This window comes from Brassica rapa, chromosome A10 (genome assembly GCF_000309985.2).
Source record: "Brassica rapa cultivar Chiifu-401-42 chromosome A10, CAAS_Brap_v3.01, whole genome shotgun sequence".
NCBI lineage: Eukaryota > Viridiplantae > Streptophyta > Magnoliopsida > Brassicales > Brassicaceae > Brassica > Brassica rapa.
Window position 1 is genome coordinate 8220031 of NC_024804.2, and position 26164 is coordinate 8246194.

A 26164-nucleotide genomic window follows, 5' to 3' on the forward strand; every position below is an offset into this window, starting at 1 on the left:
AATTATATTTTCAGATTTTAGATAATTCTTACTATTATTAATATTAATCAATTATCTAATCAAATCAATTAAAATTTCGTTTTTATTTTTTAGTTTATTTGTACATTTTATTCATTAAGAGTATAAACGATATTAACCACTCTAACTTTTAACGTGAGAGCTCGATTCCAAAAATTTACTTCACAAATAATAGTATAGATAGATATCTTCATTTATGAGAAAATATTTTAAACGACATTCAAAGTGTTTAACCAATAATTATAATTTGTAACCAATAAACATAAAAACATGGTATAGTTTAGAATCATTGTCTCCTAAAATATCATTTCATGTGAAATGGATTAAATATATATATATATATAAATAATATTAAACAATTATTTTATTATTTGACAAAATATTCTTATATTATAAAATAATTTCTTCAAAAAATATTAATTTATAAAATTTCAATAATTCAAAAGAAAAATGTTAGGGCTTATTAGTTGCCATTTCTAGAGAAAACAAGTCTGAGAAAGTCGAAACATTCACAACAAAAGAAACTTCTACTACTTCGTCTTCTTGTATCTTGCAGAGACCGCATGGCCTCGTCACTTCTATAAGCTCTCATAACCGTGTCTTGTTCCAGTTCCTCTTTTCTAAACATCAAACCTGCGACGTCATCTTCACCGTAGAAAACATCTCTCTTTCCGGTGTCAACTAAACCATTTCGTCGACATGGCGACGATGCAGATAGTCGTGACGAAGGTAAGTCACCGTTGAGAATCGAACCAGCGTCTCTTCCGATCATCTTTTGGCTATTTGATGATGTGATGTGATCCTTTGTATCTAACTGAAAGGTCAGCTTCAAGACGTTGCCTACCTACTTATATAAGAAAATATTTTGGCCTTTCATTATATTAGTGAGTTGAGAATTTCTAAGAAATAATGTAAAACGTTTAACGATTCTTAAATCTGTTTATGTTTATCCAAAACAAAGATAACAGTGTACGTAAGCAGAATGTTTCAAATAAGATAATAAACTATTTCTTAAAAATGAATATTTTAATTTTGCGATAAGGATCATGATTGTATGAAAATTAAACAAACCAAGTCGGTTTAACATATCATCCATTCCTCATTAAAACACAGGTCCATTACAAAAGAGAACAAAACAGGACCTTGAATCTGGTTGAAACATTTTGAGTCTCTACAATGGCCGCATCTCGAGCTCAGAGCCATGGTGTGAAACAGGGACAGAGTCGTTAGAGGCACTCATCTCTTGAACAGGTGGCGGATTAACCACAGTCATGGGCATCACAAAGTTGTCCGAAAGACGGTTCTTCATCTCACGGTGCTCTTGACAAACCGCACAGAAATGGAGACAACAATGCACCATACATGGGTCACATGGAGAGTTCTGTTTAATCAAACGAAGCACACACATTTTCAAATTATTTTGACATGTTTCCATCGACTCTATGTTTTTAAACGCAAGAAGAATCATTTTAGATGTGACATTACCTGGAGATGGTATTTCCTCTGTAGAGTTTGCCTGACGTTTCCGGTGTAAATGCCACACATCCACCAAACAAACAACAAGCCTTCCCACATAAGAAACGTCGTATGCGGATCTATACCGGGAGCACAAGCAGCTATGGACGCAACTGTTAAACCTCCCTCAACTACAATCGAGTGGCAAATACATGCTTTGGTCCACGAGGTTTCTTCGTCACTCAGAGTTTCATAGACACGTCCGAAGAGAACACTTGGGCAAAAGAGTCCCTGCCAAACTGTGTATTAACAGTTTAACACAAAGGAAGTAAGCTCTTATGGTCTCCCAAGAATCTAATGACATGAATCACTAGATGATGTCTCTTTATACAAAAAAAAGAAAAAAGAAAAAAGAAAATGAAAACTTACAACTACTCATGTCCTCAGTGCACCCGAATATTCCAGTAGTCCATGGCTCATCTGCAGGAGCTTCAAAATTCTCAGGTAGAGTTTGGCCACACTCGTTGCATTTGTGAACTGCTAGCTGCGGAACATGTATTTGCACAGACTCAGAGAACAGATCCACTAATCAAGAATGTAACAGAAACAGCAGTAGGAAGATCCAAAGATAAAAATATTTAGACAAAAACATAAATCAAATTGGTCCACTTGATGAACACGACGAAACAAGGATCATAACAATCGAATCCAAGAAATAACGGTAATCAGGTGACAGTCCTCAGAGAACTTAAGAAAATCAGATCAGTAGAGAGAGAGAGAGAGAGAGAGAGACATACATGGGGAACCTGAATCGGTTGATTGAGTTCGCCGGGATTAACCTCATCGACCGGAGCTTGCTCCTTCGTCAACTTCACGTACTTCGACGGTGCTCCTCCCTCCGACATCTGAATCCACAATATTTTAATGATGAGAAATCAAATCAACAAAAAAAAATCGAATAGGAAGACAATAAGACACGAACCATATGTTCTTCGTCTTGCTCCGATGGTCGGATCTCTGTGTCTTTGACTCTCTTTTTTTTATCGCATTGAATAGAGAGACTTTGGGTTGTTTCTTTGCTTTTAACCAAACTGTTACCAAACGAGTTAAAGACTAATTGGTCTTCTTTTCTGTTGACTTGCCCAACTCATTAAGCTACGTCTAGACAAAACGGTCCCGTTTATCCTCTTCCAATAAATGAGACATCTGAATAAACGGTGTCGTTTACCCTCTTCCAATAGATGAGACACTCCGTTAAGCAACCTCTCAACAGCATCCTCTACCTACCCATTGAGTGCTCACGAGTCATCCATAAATACAATCAGACCCAGCCAGTCATCCAAAAAATCAGTTTCTAAATCTATATCAGTTAACTCCTAAACCAATCTTGAAAGAACAATACCATATGATAGCTATAAAAACAGTTTTTATAACAAATATAGCATATAAATATCAAAATGATAAAAATAAATTTTATTAAAGACATAAAAGACACTTAGGAGAGAGATTTTGGATTTAAATAATAAAAATAATTAATATAAAATTTTAAACAATAATTTTAAAAACAGTTGTTTAAAATTTTAGATTTTAAATAAAATTTCAAAAAAAAAATATCAAAAAACAAAATTCAAAAAAAAACAATTGGAATTTTTTTGGAGCATTTGTATTTATATATCTATAGAGTAGGGTATAAAAATATTTTACCTCTTTATACAATATATTTTGGTCTTTTCTCTTTGAATGTATTTTTGGTCGAAAACATATTTTAGGATCTTTTGGGAGATTTGATCAATATATAATAAGAAAACTCTAAAGTAACTCTACACATATGATAGAGAACCAATACTTACACTTTCCTTTTCCTGAACCTAAGCCATTGATCTCCTTAGAGTCTCATTGTTTTTTTGAAACACAACTTAATTTCATTAAGACTAGCTTTTCCGATTAGAATAAAAAAGAAAGAAAGAATCTCTTTATAAAAAAAACAATTGGAAAATTTTTGGAGCATTTATATGTATATATCAATAGTGTAGGGGTATAAAAATATTTTACCTCTTTATAAACTATATTTTGGTCTTTTTCTCTTTGAATGTGTTTTTGGTCGAAAACATATTTTAGGATCTTTTGGGAGATTTGATCGATATATAATAAGAAAACTCTGAAGTAACTCTACACATATGATAGAGAACCAATACTTACACTTTCCTTTTCCTGAACCTAAGCCATTGATCTCCTTAGAGTCTCATTGTTTTTTTGAAAACACAACTTAATTTCATTAAGACTAACTTTTCCGATTAGAATAAAAAAGAAAGAAATAATCTCTTTATAAAAAAAACAATTGGAAATATTTTGGAGCATTTATATGTATATATCTATAGTGTAGGGGTATAAAAATATTTTACCTCTTTATAAAATATATTTTGGTCTTTTTTTCTTTGAATGTATTTTTGGTTGAAAACATATTTTAGGGTCTTTTGAGAGATTTACCAATCATAACGATTACATGATCGATAGATATATAATAAGAAAAAACTAAAGTACCTCTACCCATATGATAGAGAACCAATACTTACACTTTCCTTTTCTTAAATCTAAGCCACTGATCTACTTAGAGTCTCATTGTTTTTTTGAAACACAACTTAATTTCATTAAAACTAACTTTTCCAATTAGAATAAAAAGAAAGAAAGAATCTCTCTCTCTCTCTCTCTCTCTCTCTCTCTCTCTCTCTCTCTCTCTCTCTCTCTCTCTCTCTCTCTCTCTCTCTCTCTCTCTCTCTCTCTCTCTCTCTCTCTCTCTCTCTCTCTCTGGTTTCATTAAGTTTCCCATCTGATGTTTCGTAAATCACTGAGTTTCTTTTGATTTTAATAAAGTTAATTTTTCATTAAAAATTGTTTTGTTTTAAGAAAGATGTTGCCCCTATATTTCTAGAGCCTTGATGTTATCAACTCTTCGTACAAATCAAATTTTGTTGGCCCTATACTTCTCAAATTCATACACGTGAGAATCACAAAGAGATGAAGAAAAAGTATTAAGTAATCAATATAAAGAAAATAAAACTTAGTCTCAAACAATGGCTAAACCTCACTGTCAAAATAAATTTTGAACTCGAAACGGCAATAAAACTTGATATGGAATAAGTTTATCTGAAGTATCGTTGCAATACTTAAGATTCAATCCAATCGTAGGATGATTTTAGACACCAAGAATACAGTTCATGTATTAATCTAAGTGTAATCAAGTGTTTAAAGATAATAAATCAAGTAACAATATTGATTCAAATTCAAGAAACTAAGCAGTCAATCAAGATTTCAATCAATAAGAATAAGAGAACTCATGGGTGATAGGTATTGATATGAGGTGATTCAGATCCAAGTCATGGTGCTAATCAAACAATCATCAAGTTTTAAGTCTAGAACACACAAAAATAAATTAATTATTTCCAAGAAAGTTATCCGAATGTAATCTAGCATTAGACATCAAATCCCTTTGGTATAATTCAATCAACATGCATCAAGAACAATTCTACTAACCATCTAGCAATCCTAACATCAAATATCTTTTGGTTATTCAAGCTAGAGCAAAACCAAGTCATTCAAGCATTTTAACAAACACTTTTAGTGCATAAGATTACTTATGATCTAGATGAGAGAGAACAAGTCTAATCTAGCATTAGGAACCCTTACCAAACATAGAAACAAGTAGATTTAACATTAAACACCTTAACTCTAAATGTACCTAACCCAGCTATGGATTCAAGATGAGTCTACTCACTAATCAACATGATAAACCTAAAACCCATAGAAGATTCAACACTAATCATGATTGGATTGCAAGATAACTCAATAAAATCAAAGAAAGATAGATGAAATAGATTAAAGATTCAAGCTTTCACCAAAATATGATTGTCTTAAGAAAGAAAACAAAATATTTAAGGTTTTTTTAACTATAGGCTCTTAAAAACGAGTGGGTCAACCCAAAAAGGAAACACATAATATAAATTTTTAAATGTGGCAGTGGCTTTAGTAATCCGCTCCCACAACCTGCAATGAGACTCGCATGGTTCATAGGGGGTTGGGTTACCCGTAACACCTAACCGCTTTGACACTTAACATCTTTCTAAAGCATTTTTATGAGTTAAAGTAGAGTTATGCTTTCCCATTGTAGGCACCCGCTACAACATTACCATGAACCACAACGGATACACTAACCACAATTGGTACTCGTTGGGACACTTAAAAGTTTTCCAATTTGACCCAATTCGCCCAATGCTCAATCTTAACTTTGTTTGATCCAAATTGGCTCCAAACAACTCCAAAGCCTCCAAATGGTTACTCCAACACCTGATAGAGACTTATGCATAGTAATAAAACCTAAATATGCTTAAATTTTAATCTAAATGCTCATAATGTATACAAAATGGATGATCAAAACCACGAAAAACACAAGATATAACTACTTGAGACTCCGCTTGTGAACCCACACACAACTGTCTCCCACCGCCGTTTTCGAAGCTGGTTGTTTCTCTATCACCAGGAAGCCGATGTTGCCAATGATTTTTTTTGGTAAGTAGCCGCCACCTCTGTCTGCCATCCGTGACGGTCATCGGTAACTTTCATATTGACTTGCTGACTCACATGTAGTTTGGTGACTCACCGAGTCAACTCGGTTACTCGGATGATTGCTTGGTTTTTTGAAATTAAATTTGGTTAGAGTTTAACCGATTTAGTTATTAAAATTGATTTCTGGATTAGGCTAATTGTGGTTCAATTGAAATCAATTTTGGTTAAGGAAAACCGGCTGATCAAATTTGATATCAATATGGTTAAGGTTAACAGGCTTGGGTCAAGGTTGATTATATCTATTGACTTTGACCATACCATCAGTTATCCGTTCTTAAACATATGAATGCCGCTCTGACTCTATATTTTGCTTTGATTTCAGATCCTGTAATTTTTGTACATGGCCTAGGACATTGCATATACATATAGCTTAATAAAATTTTCTTTTGTTCACCCCCAATGTGAATATGTGTGTTCACGACTAACATAATAGTCAATAAAAAAATTGTCAAGTAATTTTCTGTTTATAAAATAAAAAATTCAGAAAATAGTATTAATTGCCGAGAAAAGAAAGAAAAAAAAAACAACTTCAAGTTTTTAACGCTGTCAGCAAAACCTTAAACCCTAGCCGTCAGAAAAGAACTTAAATCTAGGGTTTAGATAGAGTTTAGGGTTTAGGGCTTAGAGCTTGGGTTTAGAGTTTTGTTGACGGCATTAACAACGTCAAAGCTTTTTTTGTAATTAACATTATTTTCTGATTATTTTTTACTTTTTTTTGCTTTAATAGAATATGACTTGGCAATTTTCTGTAAAAACTCTAGTTTAGTTCTAATATGTTTCGTCTCCTTGAATTGTGTGTGTTTGGAGTATGTGAGTTTAGGTTCCTTTCTTAAATTGGAAATATGAAGTGATATCACTCAAATTACCCTTAGGAATGATTTTACACTCACAAATAAAAGGTTCATTTGTAGTACTTAGGGATCGAATCTACAAGGAGCTAGGGCACACAATAGATACTAATCAGCAGTGATTAAATTAGGTAAATATTGAAAACAGTAAATAAGAAAGCAAAGCGAACAAGGCAGTTGTTCAGTTGATTGGTTGGAGGTTTGTAAACAGCTATTAGAAAGCGCTAGATCTAGGGTTTCTATTCAGGTAGTCGGGATTATAGATGTATAGAATACTTAGGTTGTCAATCCTAGAACTCGATTTCTAGTGTAAATATCCAGATTTCACATGTGAGTCTTATGTTTTGACTAATTTCAATATCTCAGCTGTCGCTTGTTGATACGAAACGAATGTCGATCGATGTTATGGTAAGAACGTCGATCGATGTTTCCTTAGGCAGACCTTAACAAGTTGATCGATAGGTTCACTAGTATTATCTATATCAGCTTTCGCTTGTTTCTAGAAATACTAGCTCAAGAGAATTAATTCTGGTGTAGAACCTACCGTCCTAGTTGTCCACAATCCTAAGTTCACATGCATAAGGTTCTAGTTAGCCACTCTAGAACACATGCATTAACCACAATTCCTTGAAGGATATTTATCACCTTAGCAATTCCATATTTTGGGCTAATCCTCATAACCTATTTGAACCCTAAATCTAACAGATGAATTACTCATACATAGCAAAGCAAATCATAAACATAAACTGAATAAAATGCATAAATAGAATAGTTAGAAATATTTGAGTTCCAATACAAATCTCTGAAAGAGTCTTGGATCCTCTCTCCAAACTACTAAAAACCCTAAGTATTGTTTGATGTGAAAAGTAGAAAATATGAAAAGCGTGTGGTGCCTAGAACAATGGCAGAGCACATAAATATTAGGTTAAAATTGGCCATGGGTATTTTCTGTAAATGTGTTATGACTTGGGATTTAAGTCGGCTGGAAACCTAGTCGGGTCTTGCGTGCTTCGCTGTCGATTGACGACACATGATGTACGTCGATCGATGTTTGTCTCTGATTGTTGACCTCCGGACTGGTTAGCTACGAGTTTCCTCTTATTTTATCTCTAAAATGCACCAAAATCATCACTTTCCTCCAAAACACTCATGGACCTCTAAATATACTAAAAAGACTCCAAAACATAATAAATAATTCTTAAAACACCTATATATCATAGCTAAAAATAGGTAAAATCCATGGTATATCAGGAAGCTATGTGATTCAACATTATATTCTTCGCTTAATGAGATATAGGGTTGTTAGTCGTATGCATTGATGTACTTTTTGTGTGCCGGATGTAGACGTTGTGGTGATGATACATACATCTTTAGTCGACCTGTTGAATTGTAATATAAAGGTCAATAAAGTGTTTATGGGCGGTATGTGGCCACTAATCCCATAAGTGAATCTTTCATAGGAGAAAGCCTCTACTGGGGGAGGGGTGCAAGCACCTACCTCAAAACTAGGACCCTTATTTGTTGTTTTAGCGTTTTAGGTGTTGTGTTTGTTTTATATTAGAACTGAAATATTTTTATTTGGAATGTTATATTGGAATCTATGAACTTCGAGTTTAGCATCTCATACCTTATTGAGTGACTTTGATATTACTTGATTGTTTCTCTTTTAAGATGAGACAAATGATTAGGTCACTCATCACAAATGGGTGATTCTAGATGTTTTCTTGTCTTTTTCATACTTTCGTTTTACAATTTCACTAGCTGTTTTTTCAGTTATTAGATTTGTTGATTTATTACAATATTATTATGGTAGTCGTTTTAGCATTTTATAATTTGAAGTTTAAGTTGTTGTAAATTGTAAGTCGTTGTCAAATGAGGTTGAGACATGTGTTACAACTGCATAAAAAATAAGTGAGCGTTGAGATAGACATCTTTTGTATTGACTAATTGCAAGCTCTTTTTTTTTTTCGACAACAAAGAGAATTATTCTACTAAGAAACCACCGGATCGAAAAACCAAGTCGAAGATATGTAATCAACATATAACATAGCTGAAGGAGAACTCTTCACACCTTGTGCAAGCTTATCCGTCATTGTGTTTACTGAAATCTCATTTGCATACGAACATTTCGTTGTTTAATTACGAACACGCGGGAAAAAAAACCTTAATGAGGATGAGTCGGGGGCTTACACGGTGGCTTCTTTGGAGGATTCTTCTTTTGGGGTCCCCTTCTGGAGTAGCTTCGCTTCACTTTCGCTTTTATTTGGATAACCAATTTATTCTTCCTAATTTCCTTTTCTTCTCCATTTCCTAATTGACATTTTGGAGAAATAAAAAGAAGAATGAAGGCGTTTGATTTTTCCTTAAGAAAGGAAGTAGGCATAAAAGAAACACTTTTAGATTCGATTGTATGGATCTAATTTAAATAAATATCTTATCTAAATACCCAGTCGCAGTCTATATTATTCGGGTATGATCTACAAAACACGATCGTGTTAAACAATATATAACTAGGTGTTTTCCTGCACTATGTGCAGTAAGACATATTTTAAATTTAACTTATATTTAAAAATAAATTTTATTAAATATTATAAATTTTACTATTTTCTTACTAATATCTAATATAGATTTGATATATATTAAATCAATTTTTATAAAACTAATAAAAATGATATAAAATTGTATAATTATCAAAAGCTAATGATTTTACGATTAGATATTTAAATTTTTTAAAAATTGTAGAAATTTTTGAAAGCTTTAGTAATACAAATTGTATAATTATGCAAAAATAATAATATTTTGAAATTTGAAATATTATATATGAATATATTTATTTTATAGATGATGTATGAGCTATTACCATATTTTTAAAAACGTTTACCAAAAACAATATCAATATTAAATGTAATATATGAATTATTATCATATTCTAATAAGTTTGCCAAAAATATAAATCAACATTAAATAAAATTATCTATGTCATATTTTTCCAGAAACCATGTCATCAATTTTAATAGTCATGTCATATTTGTTTGTGAAATTGATTGTAAAGAGGACATGTGGCAAATCACTTCGCAAATATAGTCTAGGGGATTTTTATTTAAAAAGAAAATTTTGATTTATATTTCAGCATTATTAATTTATATTTTAACTTCAATAGTTATAAAAAAATCATAAACATATTTTTGTAATGTATAACTATTTAAATTTGATTTTATTTAAATTTTAATGAAGATAAAATTAGATTTTATAAAAAATAGTTTTAATTATATTATTGTGTTTAATGATTATTTATTTTTAATATATATATATTCCCATCTAATTTTATATATATACATATACATATAAATTCTAATAAATTTTAGACTTTATTTGTTTTACTTAAACTGAAAAATCTTTTGTTAATTTAAATGATGAAGATGAACTGATAAATTTAAATAATGTTTAAAATATTTAACTATCAAATTTTTTTTGGATTAGTGTTACTTTATTTAGTTTATTTTTTATTAATGTGATATACATATATACATATATAATTATTTTAATTGTGATATATGAATTATTAATATATTTAATAGTTTACCATAAATAAATATTTATATGGAAAATTGACATTAATGATGATATATGATTTATTTTTATTACCATATTTAAAATCTCTGCAAAAAAAATTAAATTTGTATAAGAAAATTTTACATCTCACAATTAATATGACGCCATGTCACTATTTTTTAAAACCATGTCATCTATTTTAAGTGCCATGTCATCTTTTTTTCAGCGAGAATGATTGTAGTGACGACATGTGTATAAATCACTTCGCAAATATAGTCTAGGGGATATTTTCACTGACCGAGCTTTCGATGCTTTGTTTGTTTGGTGGATATTGCTTCTATTTGTCTGGAGAAGAGAGGAGACAAAAGGAGCAAAGCAACTATTAGAACGACGAAGAGTGATGTTGCCTTTTTTATCATTGTATCTCTTTGTGCAAATAAATCTAACATGCCCAATAAGCTATTTTATACGTAAAAGTATCCACCAACCCAACTTGCTTTCACACTATATGGTCTTCTTATATTGAAAATAATATACAATATCCCTTATAAACTTTCACACTATATGGTCTTATATTGTTGAAAATAACATAAATGTCCCTTATATATTTTTTGAAAAGCATTACAACATTTAAACTATGTCATGTGTCATTGACAAAATGTTTTTAAATATTTTTTTAAAGAAATAGGTTTGTCCACTAAATATATATTAAACATTTTATTAAACTAACAATAAAACTAATTATTAATGTTTTTCATTCTTTTCTTAAATAAAAATTACATAATAACCTATTGTAAATAAAGTACATACGACAATTAATAATTTTGAATAATAAAATTCAATAAACAATTCACCTATGTACTATTATTTTTTAAATTTTATATTATTACAATAAATTAAACAATCAAATTAACTATACAAAATAGATTTTATGTATATGTGATTAATGCTTTAAATTTTTTGTAATAACAAGATACAAATGATTATAAAATCATATGATTAAAAATACCATTCAGTAAATATTCAGATTAAAAATTAATCTATATACCATATAAAAATACATAAATATTTTAATTTTGAAATTTACTTTGAAAAAATATTGAGAACTTATTATTTTATTTTGAATCTTTAAAACACCTTTTGAGGAATATGTACGCTTTTATCGATAAGCTTCTCGGTACATTGCCTCACGTCTGTCACCTGAGTCAACAACGACAACTTGGTCTTTATTGTCCCCTGATCGTCGACAAATCTCATAAACCTCTCCAGACAAGTATTTCATTTTATTCTCATCTCTACTTCAACTCGATATGCAAGCGTCAGTCGGGCTTGTTTCAAACGATCCATCTCAAAATGAAAGTATTGGTTGATAGAAGCCTTTTCTTTCTCCAGTTGGTAGATCCTCACTCGCGATTCCTAGGCACCCTTAACTGTAAGCTCAAGAACTTGGAGCTTGATAGGTTGCTGCAGTGGTGGAGCTTTGGTTCACATACTTGCGTTACACACGAAGAATGGTGTGTGACACAAGCTTCGGAGAATAAAAAGGAAACGTCAAGATGCGATGATTTGAGATATTTTCATATGTTTGGTTGACGAAATTAACATTAACAGAATGTTACTAGATCACAAATTAGAAGATTTGGTGATGCTAGAAAATAGGAAATAGTATATTAGATAATAGGAAAATATTATTTAATATATATCTTAGCTTTTACCTAGTTTGGGGTTAGAGCTTTCACGTTGTAATTCCCAGAGAGAAACACAAAGGGATTTGGGGTTTCATAGCTGAGTGAATTGGTAGACTTGATCAACAGGTATTGAGTCAAGCAAGTTGGGTGTATTAGAAATCGATTCGTGTCAAGTTGTGTAATTCAGATCAAACAAGTCTGTAAGAGGTTGTGTAAAAGATTTATAATAAAAGATATATGAGTTCTTGGAATTACTTTGTGCCTTGTGTTTTCGCTGTATCTCAATTTTATTATTAACTGCCGACACCAATTGTTGTCTCGAGTTTCTTTAGAGATGAATCTCTTTCTTGGATTGCTTGATCAGCTGTGCTTTCCAGGGCCTTGATCTGATCTTTTAGGCTCTATAATTCTCCCTTAGCAGCCCAGGTGGGCTCCACTGCTCGTTGCAGATAAGACATTCGAACTCGTAGAGAAGATTTGTACCCCCATTACCATATAATTGGTGTGAGCAGCGTACTATAAGTAGGCATCAAGACAGATGAAATCAGCGAAATGCAAAAAAAACATGATAATAAAAGATGCTGTTTGAAATGTACATACCGCGAAGCCAGTACAGGAAACATCTTTATATACTTCAGGGTTAAATAACTTAGATATCCCTGGCATATCTCTCACGTTCCCTTAGACTTGTTGGAAAATTTCTTATGCACACTTCTCTCTGTTGTTCACAAATGGAGTAGTGCTGGAATAGGAGTACGGCATAGTATGGACCGGTGGTGAAGCCGTAGATGAAGATGCTGAAGGAGGCATTGAAGAAGATGTAGCAAGCGGCCGTGCCGATAAAACCGCATGAGGAGCAGATGAAGACGATACAAGAAGAGTGGTCGTGGCGGCACCAGCAAACTTTGTGGGGAGTACCATGTTTGAGCTGTTTTGGATTTCCAGGCACAGAAGGAAGGTTGGCATTCCTAGCATGACGATCTGCAGAAGTCTTTCTTTCGACAATAGAAGGATTATGCAGAAACGTCGGCAGTCATGCCGACCTCGTTGCAGATCCACATAGTCTCTCTTCCTCTTAAGACCATTTGGCTTTTTCTTCTTATTCTTCTTCGCATGATCGTCAGTCACATACCGATTCATATTATCCAGGTTTGACAGAGCAGCTAAAGTGTTTCCATCAAGTTCCTCTGGGGAATCCTGCCCCGCATCATCGTCAAGATCAGCGTCGTCAGTTGTCAATAAGGTCTTAGACTTTTGCCTCTGTTCCCTCTTGGTACTCTCACTTGAGCTAGGAATTGTAGACGGCCAATCCACTGTGTGACAGAACAGTCAAGAGTCAGTAACAGTTGCAAAAAACGAAGAGCGGAGACGAGGTGCGAAGTACTAACAAAAATAAGAACAATGTACCTCGGCGTATGCGGAACAATCTCTCCTTGATCTGTGATCTATTGATGCTTGGCCTAGATTCATGACTATGACCAACTATCTTCGTCACGTCTTCCATGAACCCCTCAGGGTATGTTTTGTTGTCAGATGCAGAACAAAAAGTGGAAATCGGGTCAGACAGGGTAGAGAACTCCTTAACTCAAAATTGTTATCAAGCATCTTATTGGGTTCCAAAGTACACTGAGGTTTTTTGGCGGCTCCTCAAAAGTCACGTGGTTCATCGAGATATAGAACTAGAACTTTTGCCACTCTTAACAAGGTGACCCGGGACAATATTCATTTCGGGCTTCATCTTCAAAATGATTATCCCAGTCTTTAACATTTGTGGAAGAGTCAACTCTTTGAAATTCCTCACACTTAGAAAGGTATCTATCTCGGCAGGCAAGATCATCGGCACCACATCAATGCAAATCGCTACGGTGATTAATTGAGGAAATGCTACATCTCACTGACTGTAGTAAGTCGTGACAAGCCGTGGACTCGGGAACCACAACCTCAAATCCTTTTAGAACCACAATTCGTAGACGCAGAGGTACCCTTTAGGCAGAAACCATAGACGTTGATGGGGGGTTCTGGGATAATGAAGGTAAGACCATCATGAGCCTCCAATTCTTCCAATAAGCTCGTTACTGAGGGATAGGTGGAGCGAGTAGGAATGATATCTGACCATTCTTGAATTCTAGGACAACAGGCCGGAGTTGATCCTCGATGAGACTCGGCTGACGAGCAACGGCGGGGCGGCATTAACCGCTGGTGCTTGTTGTTTGTCTTCAGTACCCTTGGGAGTCACATCAGCAACATTTTGTTGCGTCTACTGCTGAGGTCATGTCCCGAACACGCTGCTCGGGGGATCTTCTGATGTATGATAAGATCAGTGGTGGGATTGGAAGTCTGGAACCGCCGAAAATATCTTACTAATCGGAACTGGTATCTTCAGCTACAGCCTTTCCTTTTTCGAACATCTTTGAGTTGGATTCAAAGAGTCGAAACTTTACTGGAAACAATTGAAGAAGTAGAGAGAGAAAGCTTGGAGGAAGAGAGTCCCTCAATATTTATAATGGGCAGCGCAATTATAGGTATTTAGGAATTGCCATCATTAGGTTGTATAAATTAGTTGGATGGCACGATTCCCACAACTTTTGAAAAGACTGTTCATCTTTCCTAGATAAATCCGAAGCGGTTTAGTCATATATTTATAACAAAGACAACTATTGATGAAAACCGGTTAACCGCCAAGGTCAGTACCTCACATAGAGAGGTATTCCACCAGTATGTTTTCTCTCAAAAGCCACTTTCAATAAAATTTTGTGAGATCGACCTTGTCTCTCACAAAGAACTGGAGGGCTTATTGTTAGAGATGGATTGCATCCTTCAACATGCCTATCGAATAAACGGACCTCAGCCCATTACCTCGGAGTCGGTTTGGGATCTAAGCCAACCTAAGGGCATAATCGGGAAATGTATGAGTATATAAGAAGAGGAGTTGACTAAAGGAAAGACATTCACAAACATTTGAGGAAACAACACAAGAACTAGGTTTACATAATTTTTATTGTTCTTGCTTGTTTCTTCTTTACACTACAAATTCATTCAGTTCTCCTTTCACCTCACCTCGAACTTGTGTATTGAACCATTCAGATTAAAAAATGGGTATTGGTAATAAAAGGAATATAAGGAGTAGAACTAAATTCACTATTTTCTCTAGTTAGTCTTCTGAGGGGGCATGACAGCATCGAAGGAAAAATCATAGCTTGTTGGATAGCCTCCATTCATTGCACCTGAAATGAGGTCTAAATCAACATCTCCGGTCTAGATTTCAGAGGTAGTGAAAAAAACCAATCGGACCATAAACGGGTGAAGGATCAATAGCATTATTTGTCAGGCGTGGAATTGGAACACAAGACTACAAGTTACATCTTTACTACGGCTAATGCCATCGATGAAGGATCAGTTTTTGCCGACCATGGAAACTTGTTTGGCCACAGTTGAACTTGGTCCCAAGTAAATACAATTGGCCAAGAGTCTTAAGAATCTGGATATTTACTTCTTCACATTCATTACAAGTTCTACGTTCCTTTACATGATTAGCTAAAATTCGGTGAGGAAACATTCCGAAATAAAAGCATATCCCCTATATATTAAAAGAGAACCATTACAACATTTTAACTGTGACACATGTCATCACTAGAATGTTTCTTAAAGTTTGTAGATAAATATGTTAGTCCATTAAACATATATTATATACATCTCATTAAACTAACCATGAAATTAATTAACAATGTACAATTATTATTTTTCTTTGATTCTTTAAATAAAAGCTACGGAATTACCAAAAGTGAATAAAATATATATTTAACAATTAATAATTTTAATAATAAAGATTTGATAACAGTTTACATATCTTCTATTATTTTTAATGTTATATTATTAAAATAAATTAAACAATCATATTAACCATATAATAAAAAATAGATTTTTTTGCATAGGTTATATTTTTGAATTTTTAAAATGACTATAAATTACGAAAACTGTTAAAAATCTCACACTGAATATTTTATGATCTATAGTTTAAATGTTTTGTTATAATAAAATACAAATGATCAGAAAACCATATGAATAAAAATCACATTTAATATATATCAAACTTATGACAAGATATAATTATGGTTGAACTGACAAAATTAATATCCTACAATTATTAGAATATACATTACACATACGCGGGTAATCATCTAGTTGCTGATTAAAGTAAATATTACTCAATGTAAAGTCTTCGTTTAGGTATTGTCATCTAGTGTAACTTACACTGCATACACTGAAGACTTTTTAATGCAACCAAAGATTCCAAGAAATGAACAGTTAGACATTCGAGTGCAGACAGAGAAAATAAACAAATTTCAAATACTAAACAAACTTCAAACAACCCAAATTCTAGCAAGGATGACTTCTGCTTCGTATATTTGTTACCTCGGTATAGTATATGTCAATCAAGCCCGATATTCCCGAATTCTGTAGCCTTTATATCAAACGTCGAGGAATATAATTAAATATGTAAAAGCTACACCTACTACAACGCTTTTGACCTCTTAACAAATAACCAATGCAGATTGGCAAGGTCTCAAACTCTTAGAATAGCTGTGTGGACTGGTAGAAAGACAATTTTCATCTGTAATAATTTTAACAAGTTCCAAACGAAACACACATGGTAATAAGAACTAAGGGGGGGGGTGTGGGGTGTCACAATTCTACCTCTGTCAGTTTGCAAAGCTCCTGGCCCCAAAGAAATAGAGACAACAAATTATCTCAAACTAGTACGGGCGAACGGGACTTCTCGACACCCTTCTGTGACCAGACCTTCCATGAGGAGAACGTGACCTGCTTCGATCACGACCCTCTCTCCCACTCTTGGATCTCTGTCATTCGGCTTTCGATGATCTCTACCGCGGTCTCTATGTTTGTCTCGATCCCGATCACGGTGCCTTTCTCTTTCCCTAGAACCGCTCCTCCTACTCTCGCTTTCCCTCGGTTTCCTTTTATCATCACTTTCTTTTCCTCTGACTAGCCTTTCCTCTTCCTTCCCTTTATCTTTAGCAGCCTGCAATTAAAAAAAAAATAATAATAATAATTGCTTGCATGAAGCAGGATACAAATAATTCGTACAGAGACTTTACTTTTTGTTCAGCAAGAAAATCTCGGACCATGCCATAGCCAACATGTTGCTTCCCAGTGACATGAGACTGAGCCCTGTCTACAGCGTCATTAGCCACAAGGAATGAACCACAAAACTCACACAGTGCCATCTTCTTCTCATGTACCATCGCTAGTGCCTTCTCATTTGGACGTTGTAACAGCACTGCCTTCTCAATATTAAGCGCTTCCACCTACACCAAAGTTGCATAAAGATACGCGCTCAGTTCACAAGACTGATGAACATAGTAAAGGTGTCACATATAATGTAACAAGATTCACTATGACAGTCAAAACTTGAAAACTCAGTATCTTGAGCCTCTTCAAAACTGAAAAGCATGGTATAGCGTGTGTACCTTCCTCATAAGCGCTTCAGCTTCATCCACTTTGCCATCTTCGCCAAGCGCTTCCACTAGTTCGAGAAAGCTCTTAATCTTCTCCTCCAAAACAGATAACTGCTGAGCTTTTTCTGCGGAGAGAGTAGGCGGTGGAGGAGGTTCAACCTCTTGCGCAAGACGTTCCCGTCCACGCCTTACCTTCCTGTCAAGATCATTAACCTGTAACCCAATTCCCAATCTTAGCACAGAGAAGAAAGCAAATACTAATAAAGAAGAGTGGAAAGCATTCATTACACACCAACTTCTCGCAAAACTGAACAAGCTCAGCCTCGAATTTGGGAACATAGGAATCATGCCTCGGAGAGTTCTCGAAGCTGAAATAAGCCAAAGATTTAGACTTGTTGAGGTTATTGAGTAACCTCTACACTCTACAGAGAACATTGATGGACCAAAACGCAGGAAACGATTAACCAACTTTTTTTTTTTTTTTTTTTTTTTCAAGACCAATAAAGTGGAAGCCAGAGATGCTTTTAGTAGTATTCAGATGAAGCACAGTTATGTCACAAGAAGCGATCTCAAACTGAAAGCAAATAGTAAACATAATGTCAAGCCTCTCTAACCTCTCTTTCAACTTTGGATCATGAACTCTGGAGCAGGCTCCTGAGAAACAAAACACAAAAAAAGAAGCTGCTAAGGACAATAGAGAAAAAAGAAGGCAAAGCAAGGAGTTAGTGACAAACCAAGATCACTTTTGGTGTTGACGAAGAGGTCATGAGGACAAAATCGAACCATGTAGAAAGCACACACCTCTCTATCATCCCACTTAATCTCCTTGAACCCTCTTCTCTCTTCGTCCGTCAGATCACGAGCTGCCATCAAATTCCTATATACTTTATTTGGCTGATTAAACCAAGGCTCAATTTCAGGTAAACTCACCAGCACCCATAAGTTCGTCGAGCAGAGCTCTTTGAGCGTCCATGGCGGATTACGAATTCGAGAGGATGACGAACCGAACCGAACCACAGTGTGAAAGGTTTTGGGCTTCAGCTATTTCCTCATGGGCCAGCGACAGCAACACTCTCCTTGGGCCAAAAAGACACAAACCCACTCCAACTTACTTTACCTAATCATATACAAAGCATATATAATGTGAAGTATGATGATTAAGGTTAAGACTAAGCAGTAATAAGAAAATACAGAGAACGTTTACGGCAAGAAGGATCAAATCAATCAGTCAATAAGCAAGAGAAATGAGACAACAATACAAGATATATAGCTTAGGCCTAAGTCTATTATCAGAGGGTTTTGTTGTATTCTCTAGCGTGGAGTATTTGGTTCTTTGTAAACAAACTATCTAGCGCACTGATTTGGTGTTGCTAGAGTCTCTTTGATCTAGTGAAGTTTGGGAGCAGAAGTTCTCCCACGAGACGTACCGTGCCGAAGGCCGGAAACTCGTTAAATTGATTGTGTCGTTACTTTCAGTTTAAACCTAGATCTAAGACATACTTGAAACCTAAGTAACCTAAGATCTATTCTTCTACAAGTGGTATCAGAGCTTCCGGGTTATTAAGGCTACTCAGGTTTTGAGAAAGAGACGAAGATATATCTGTTACCTGTTCGATGGTGACGTCAAAGGAACGGGTGGAGATAGATCGTTTCGATGGTGATGGTGATTTTGCTCTATGGAAAGTGAGGATGCTTGCTCACTTTGGAGTACTTGGATTGAAAGCTATACTCACGGACGAGAAGCTTTTAAAGGAAGTTCCAGACCCCAAGGATGAGCCCGAGTCCGCCATGAAAGACACGGGAAAGGGGCTAGCTGGAATAGTTGAACCAACACCTGCAGTTGACCCTGCGAAGTTTGAAAAGTCAGAAAAAGCTAAGGACCTGATTGTGCTGAATGTTGGGAACAAAGTCTTAAGGAAAATTCAACATTGTGAGACTGCTGCTGCAATGTGGAGTACATTGAACAATTTGTACACAGAGACCTCTCTACCCAACCGGATTTATCTACAGCTCAGGTTCTACACTTTTAAAATGGCTGATTTGAAATCCATCGACGAGAATGTGGATGACTTCCTAAAGCTAGTTGCAGATTTAAACAATTTGCAAGTTGAAGTATCGGAGGAAGTTCAAGCTATCCTACTTCTAAATTCTCTACCTAGCAAATATGATCAACTCAAGGAGACTCTCAAGTACGGGAGAGACACACTGAGCCTAAATGAAGTTACATGAGCAGCAAGGTCGAAAGAAAGAGAGTGGTAAGTTTACCAGGTCAGGTGGAGAAGGTCTGATGGTGCAAGACAGGGGCAGATCAGACAACCGTGGTAAGGGCAATGGAAAATCCAATAGAGGAAGATCCAAGAGTAGACAGGGGCGTTCCAAGTCGCGTCCCAGGAACAATAAGAACACTAAGGGGTGTTTCATATGCGGTAAGGAAGGTCACTGGAAACGCGAGTGTCCTGATAAGAAACAATTCAAGACGCAAGACTCAGCTAATGTTGTAGCAGAGTCTAAGGAGCCACTTATTCTTACCGTCAGTACCCAATACGCCAAGGATGAATAGGTAATGGACTCTGGATGCTCATTCCATATCACTCCAGATAAAAGCTTCCTGTTTGACCTGGAAGAATTCAAAGGTGGAAAGGTGTTAATGGCAAACAACACACACAGCAACATTCAGGGAATTGGGAAAATTAAAATTCTGAATCCAGATGGTTCTTTGGTGATCTTAACAGGAGTTAGATACATGCCAGGTATGAGCAGAAATTTAATTTCCTATGAAATGTTGGAGACAGTAGGTTGCACCTATGAAGGAAAGGATCTTACAGTGAACTTCTATAAGGATAATAAACGTGTACTGTCAGGAAGGTATCATCAGGGACTGTATTATCTACAAGGGACTGTCCTAAGAGGAGAGGTTAATCTATCCAGAGCAGAGAAAAATATGACTAATGTTTGGCATTCACGCCTCGGTGATATGAGTCTTAATAATATGTCTGAACTTGTCAAAAGGGGATTTATCATTGACAAGGAGGTAAAGACATTGGATTTCTGTGAACATTTTATTATTGGCAAATCACACAAGCAAAGCTTTCCTAAAGCTAAACATGTGACTAATGGGATTCTTGAATATGTTCATTCTGATTTATGGGGTTCTCCTTCTACACCAGATAGTCTTTTTGGGAACAAGTACTTCGTGACTTTTATTGATGATTTTTCAAAGAAGGTCTGGATATATTTCTTGAAGACTAAAGATGAGGTTTTTTCTAAATTCAGAGAATGGAAAGCTGAGGTTGAAAAGAAAATAGAGAAGAAGCTTAAGTGTTTGAGAACTGATAATGGATTGGAATTCTGCAACAGGCAGTTTGATGATTACTGCAAGCAGGCAGGGATTAAGAGACATAGAACCTGTACGTACACCCCACAACAAAATGGGGTTTCTGAGAGGATGAACATGACTATTATGGATAAAGTTAGATGCATGTTAGCCGAATCTGGCTTAGACCAAAGCTTCCGGGCATAAGCTGTATCTACTGCAATCTACCTGATTAACAGATCTCCTAATTCGACACTAAACTTCAGACTGCCAGAAGAAGTGTGGTCAGGTTCTAAACCTGACATTGGATCTTAGAACGTTTGGGGTGCTCTGCCTACGTTCATATAACAGAAGAAAAGACTGGACCTAGAGCACTCAAGGGAGTGTTTGTGGGATATCCTATGGGCACCAAGGGATACCGAGTTTGGATACCACAAGAGGGAAGATGCAGAACCAGCAGAAATGTGGTATTCAACGAAGATGAACTGTATAAGCACACGACTAACCAGGAGAATGCAAGTAAAGAAGGTGCTAAGTCTAAGCACACAAATCGTGAAGAGAGAGAGCTAAGAAGAGAGTTTCATTCAGTGATGACTTGATCAGGGGACCTTGTCCTTCACCTGAACTCAAAGATACACCTGATCAAGGTGGAGAAGAGTCATCATCTGAAAGCTCTAACAGTTCAAGTGACCAGAACTCAGATGAGGAAGGTGAAAGTGAGAGTAACAACGGCGATCCAGACTCTCCACATTCTTATATTCTGGCCTGAGACAGAGAAAGAAGGCAGAATGTTCGACCACCATCTCGATATGAGGATGGAAACTTTGTAGCTTACGCGCTCAATGTTGTCAATGATTTGGAAGTTGAGGAACCAAAATCCTATGCTGCTGCTATGAGAAGTCGAGAAAGGAAATTGTGGAAGCAAGCTGCTGAAGAGGAAATGGAATCTCACAGAAAGAACAGAACCTGGGATCTCATCGACAGACCAGCCAAGGCAAAACTTGTGGGGTGCAGATGGCTGTTCAAACTTAAGTCGGGAATCCCAGGAGTTGAGGATGAACGATACAAGGGCAGACTGGTTGCTAAAGGGTATTCTCAGACAGAAGGGATTGACTACAACGAGATTTTTTTCACCAGTTGTGAAGCATGTCTCCATCAGACTTATGCTCAGCATCGTGGTGAATCTGAATTTGGAATTGGAACAGATGGATGTTAAGACAGCGTTCTTACATGGAAGCCTAGAGGAACGAATTCTAATGGAAAAGCCTGAGGGGTTTATAAAGCCAGGGACAGATAACAAGGTGTGTTTGCTGAGAAAGTCTATGTATGGTTTAAAGCAGTCTCCTAGAAGGTGGAATCACCGTTTCAACTGTTTCATGAAGGATCAGCTGTTCGAGCGATGCAGCAAGGACTTATGTGTCTATATGAGAGATGTTCAAACCGATAAGGCCATCTATTTACTCCTATATGTCGATGACATGTTGATTGCCTCAGGAAATAAGAAGGTGATAAAAGAGCTTAAAGAGAAGATGAGTGGAGAATTTGAGATGAAGGATATGGGGAAAGCCTCAAGAATCTTGGGCATGGACATCATCAGAGATAGAGAGAAAGGAACATTAATCCTATCCCAGAGGAAGTATATTGAGAAGGTGATAAAGACATTTGGGATGCAGGATGCCAGAGAAGTAGTCACTCCAACAGCGTCACATTTCAAACTGAGAAGCCTAACTGATGACGAATGGAAGGTGGAGGTATCACATATGGAAAGGATTCCATACGCTAGCACCACAGGAAGCCTAATGTATGCTATGGTGGGCTCTAGACCTGACCTAGGATTCGCAGTAGGTTATGTGTGCTGGTTCATGAGCAAACCAGGAAGAGAACACTGGAAATCAGTCCAGTGGATTCTAAGGTACTTAAAAGGAGCAATGAACTCAAACCTAACATTCAAGAAGAACCCTAAGTTGATAGTAGAAGGGTTCTCAGACTCAGACTATGCAACAGACATAGACAGGAGGCGTTCAGTTACAGGATACGCATTCAAGTTTGGAGGCAATACTATCTCATGGAAGTCATGTCTACAATCAGTTGTGGCATTATCTACTACAGAAGCCGAGTATATGGCTATGAATGAAGCAGCTAAAGAAGCAATGTGGCTAAAAGAAATCTGTTCAGAGTTGGGTTTCAAACAACAAGGTATCAGACTCTACTGTGATTCACAAAGTGCACTAGCCCTAGCAAGAAATCCAGTCAATCACGAGAAGACAAAGCACATAGCTACCAAATTCAACTTCATTCGAGACCTAGTGGAAGCAGGAGACATCGTTCTAAACAAGATTCATACCAATGTAAATCCTGCAGACTTCCTAACTAAGACGGTACCTGGTCAGAAGTTCCAGCTTTGCTGTGAGCTTTTGAACGTCCACTGAGTGGGCAGGAAGCCGCTCCAGGTGATCTAGATGTCTTGACTTCATCCTCGCAAATCACAAGTAACAATCCCATGTTAGTGGTTGCAGATCAAAGTCAGTGAACATCTGAGAAATTCGTGACAAAGGAAGAAGACATCATCTGGAGCAGAGACTAAATCGGGAAGAGTGCTCGGTTTAGGTGGAGGCTATACTAACATCAAACAGTCACGAGTTTGATGCAAGCGAAGACTCGAGGCAAGGGCCCGAGTAATTGATCAAACATCAAACACCACATAAGCAGCAGAACCTACAGTAAGCAATGAGAAACATGTGTAAGCAACAGACATCAGAATGTTATTATACACACGGGGGGTTTCTCATACATCTTACCAGAAGATCAGTGAAGTGTATTGTGAGCTCATACAGCTATAATCAGTCATCAGATCAAGGAAAGAGTTTCGGTTTGAAGTCCGGAACAGATTATTTGTTTTTTACAAAATTGAATCAACTCCTACAACATCAAATGGAGCCAGATTGATGAAGATTAAAACACATGAAAGGCAGTGATCCTTGAAAGGTCCTTACTTGGGTTCACTGGAGTGGTGGAGCTGGGTGACAAAGCTCGCGGCGGAGCTACAGGCATGTCGGAGGAGGTGAATCTCTCACCGGAGTAGACATGCAACATGGAATCAAAAGGGGTCAGCAAACCGCTCAAGGAAAACTGCTACTCATCCTTACAGATGATCCTAGTTTCTCAAAGAAGTAGAGAAATCAGATGTACCTGAGGATGGAGAAGACGGAGGAGCGACGCCATCATGGTGGAGCTAACCAAATCAGTCTCAGTGGAGCTCGACACAGCTTCAAGTACTCACGGCGTGAGAGAGCCAAGAGGAAACGAGAGAGACAGAAAGGCACTAGAGAGAGAGAGTGAGAGATTGCGTCTGATCTCTTCCTTACTCGCAGAAAGAGACACGAGGAAGGGTTTGTCGGCAGGAGAGGTGATGGGCTGGGCTTACAGGCTTCAGTCAAAACTGTGGAGATTTGTGAAAGGTTTTGGGCTTCAGCTATTTCCACATGGGCCAGCGACAGCAACACTCTCCTTGGGCCAAGAAGACACAAGCCCACTCCAGCTTACTTTACCTAATCATATACAAAGCATATATAATGTGAAGTATGATGATTAAGGTTAAGACTAAGCAGCAATAAGGAAACACAGAGAACGTTTAAGGCAAGAAGGATCAAATCAATCAGTCAATAAGCAAGATGAAGGAGACAACAATACAAGATACATAGCTTAGGCCTAAGTCTATTATCAGAGGGCTTTGTTGTATTCTCTAGCTTGGAGTATTTGGTTCTTTGTAAACAAACTATCTAGCACACTGATTTGGTGTTGCTAGAGTCTCTTTGATCTAGTGAAGTTTGGGAGCAGAAGTTCTCCCACGAGACGTACCGTGCCGAGGGCCGGGAACTCGTTAAATTGATTGTGTCGTTACTTTCAGTTTAAACCTAGATCTAAGACATACTTGAAACCTAAGTAACCTAAGATCTATTCTTCTACACACAGGAGTGATGATTAGATTAGATTAGGGTTTCCTATGCCACGTGATTGGCAAAGGGCGTCTTCTACCCGGTAACTGTATTCACTATCTAATCAGAGGCAATGGTCAATGGTTACTGCATCAGAAAAAGCAGAAACCGGTAATAGGAATCAGAGGCAAATGAATGGTAAAGGATGGACAGCACCAGAGACTGGAAGAGTGAAGTGCAATATTGGAATCTCATGGTCTAAAGCGACGTGTATGGCTGGTTTGGGTTGGATTGTAAGGAATAGTGAAGGTCAAACTCTGCTCCATAGCAGAAGAGCTTTTAATGGTGTGTCGTCGCTTTTGGAGGCTAGACGTTTGGGTTTAATCTGGGCAGCTGAGAGTATGAATTCTCATAAACTTCAGAAAGTGAGTTTTGAGTTGGAGGATTATGAGCTGGTGGGCTCTGTGAATAGACCTAAGGCATGGCCAGCGTTTCGGGCGTACGGTCAGGAGCTAAGGGGTGTCTTGAATAATGTTACAGATTGGATGGTAAGCTCAGTAAAGAGAGTGGCTAACAAAGCTGCTTTTATGATTGCTCGGAGTGTGACAAAGGAAAGGAGATATCAATCATATGTAGCTCAAGGTAGTCCATCTTGGTTGAGGAGCTTGCTTGCGGAGGAAGATACGAGGTCAACAAGAGTATAAGGTGATGATAGCTGGAGGGTCTTTGGAGTGGAGGAGGTTTGGGTGGGCGAACGTGTTTTAGGCCGTGGTTTCCCTTTTTTAATTTGGGTTGGTTGTGTGTTCATGGTTTTTTTAAGAATTTGGTTTTGTTCTTACTTTCTCAAACATTATGCTCAGAGTTTAAAAAAAAGAATGATTTTATCTAATCATCATGTCCACATCAGCTCGTTTTTTTATTTATTTTACATCATTACTTACTCAATTAAACTAAAGGGTGAATTTGCTCAATATTCATAAGAGGCAAAAGAATGAAGAATATAGCCATTCTACAGTAATTCAAGATGGATGTGACAATTTACGCAAAACATGACCAAAATCTCCCTCCAGGCGCGTGCACTTAATGTTAAAATGCAGAAGATAAAATTATCATACTATACTACATACTATTTAGTATAGTCACACGAATAATTTCACTATAACTATACTATATTTCGGTTAGAATAGTATGACAATTGATGTTGGTTACCAATTGTTGACCCAAACCCTAAACCAAAACTCTGAACCATAAATACAAA

The 26164-nt window shown here is 36.4% G+C and overlaps 3 protein-coding genes and 1 pseudogene across 3 annotated transcripts; 1 reads left to right on the forward strand and 3 right to left on the reverse strand.

Annotated features, from left to right (window-relative positions):
- Nucleotides 1-1007: 1007 nt before the first annotated feature.
- Nucleotides 1008-2700, reverse strand: LOC103844393 (cell number regulator 6). Its single transcript, XM_009121186.3, has 5 exons — nt 2456-2700; nt 2271-2378; nt 1903-2017; nt 1504-1772; nt 1008-1399 (listed from the first exon to the last, which is right to left on the reverse strand). Exons 1-5 carry the CDS (start codon nt 2456-2458, stop codon nt 1190-1192), a joined length of 705 nt encoding a protein of 234 aa, XP_009119434.1. The 5' UTR covers nt 2459-2700; the 3' UTR covers nt 1008-1189.
- Nucleotides 2701-8878: 6178 nt separating this feature from the next.
- LOC103844396 lies at nt 8879-10942 on the reverse strand. The gene is made up of 2 exons (XM_009121187.3): nt 10792-10942; nt 8879-9251 (listed from the first exon to the last, which is right to left on the reverse strand). The coding sequence occupies exons 1-2, from the start codon at nt 10940-10942 to the stop codon at nt 9106-9108; spliced, it is 297 nt and encodes a 98-aa protein (XP_009119435.2). The 3' UTR covers nt 8879-9105.
- A 5682-nt stretch (nt 10943-16624) lies between these two features.
- On the reverse strand, nt 16625-23588 carry LOC103844398 (annotated as a pseudogene).
- Nucleotides 23589-25046: 1458 nt separating this feature from the next.
- On the forward strand, nt 25047-25610 carry LOC117129311. The gene has a single exon (XM_033282880.1). It carries the CDS (start codon nt 25047-25049, stop codon nt 25608-25610), a length of 564 nt encoding a protein of 187 aa, XP_033138771.1.
- The last annotated feature ends 554 nt before the right edge of the window (nt 25611-26164 follow it).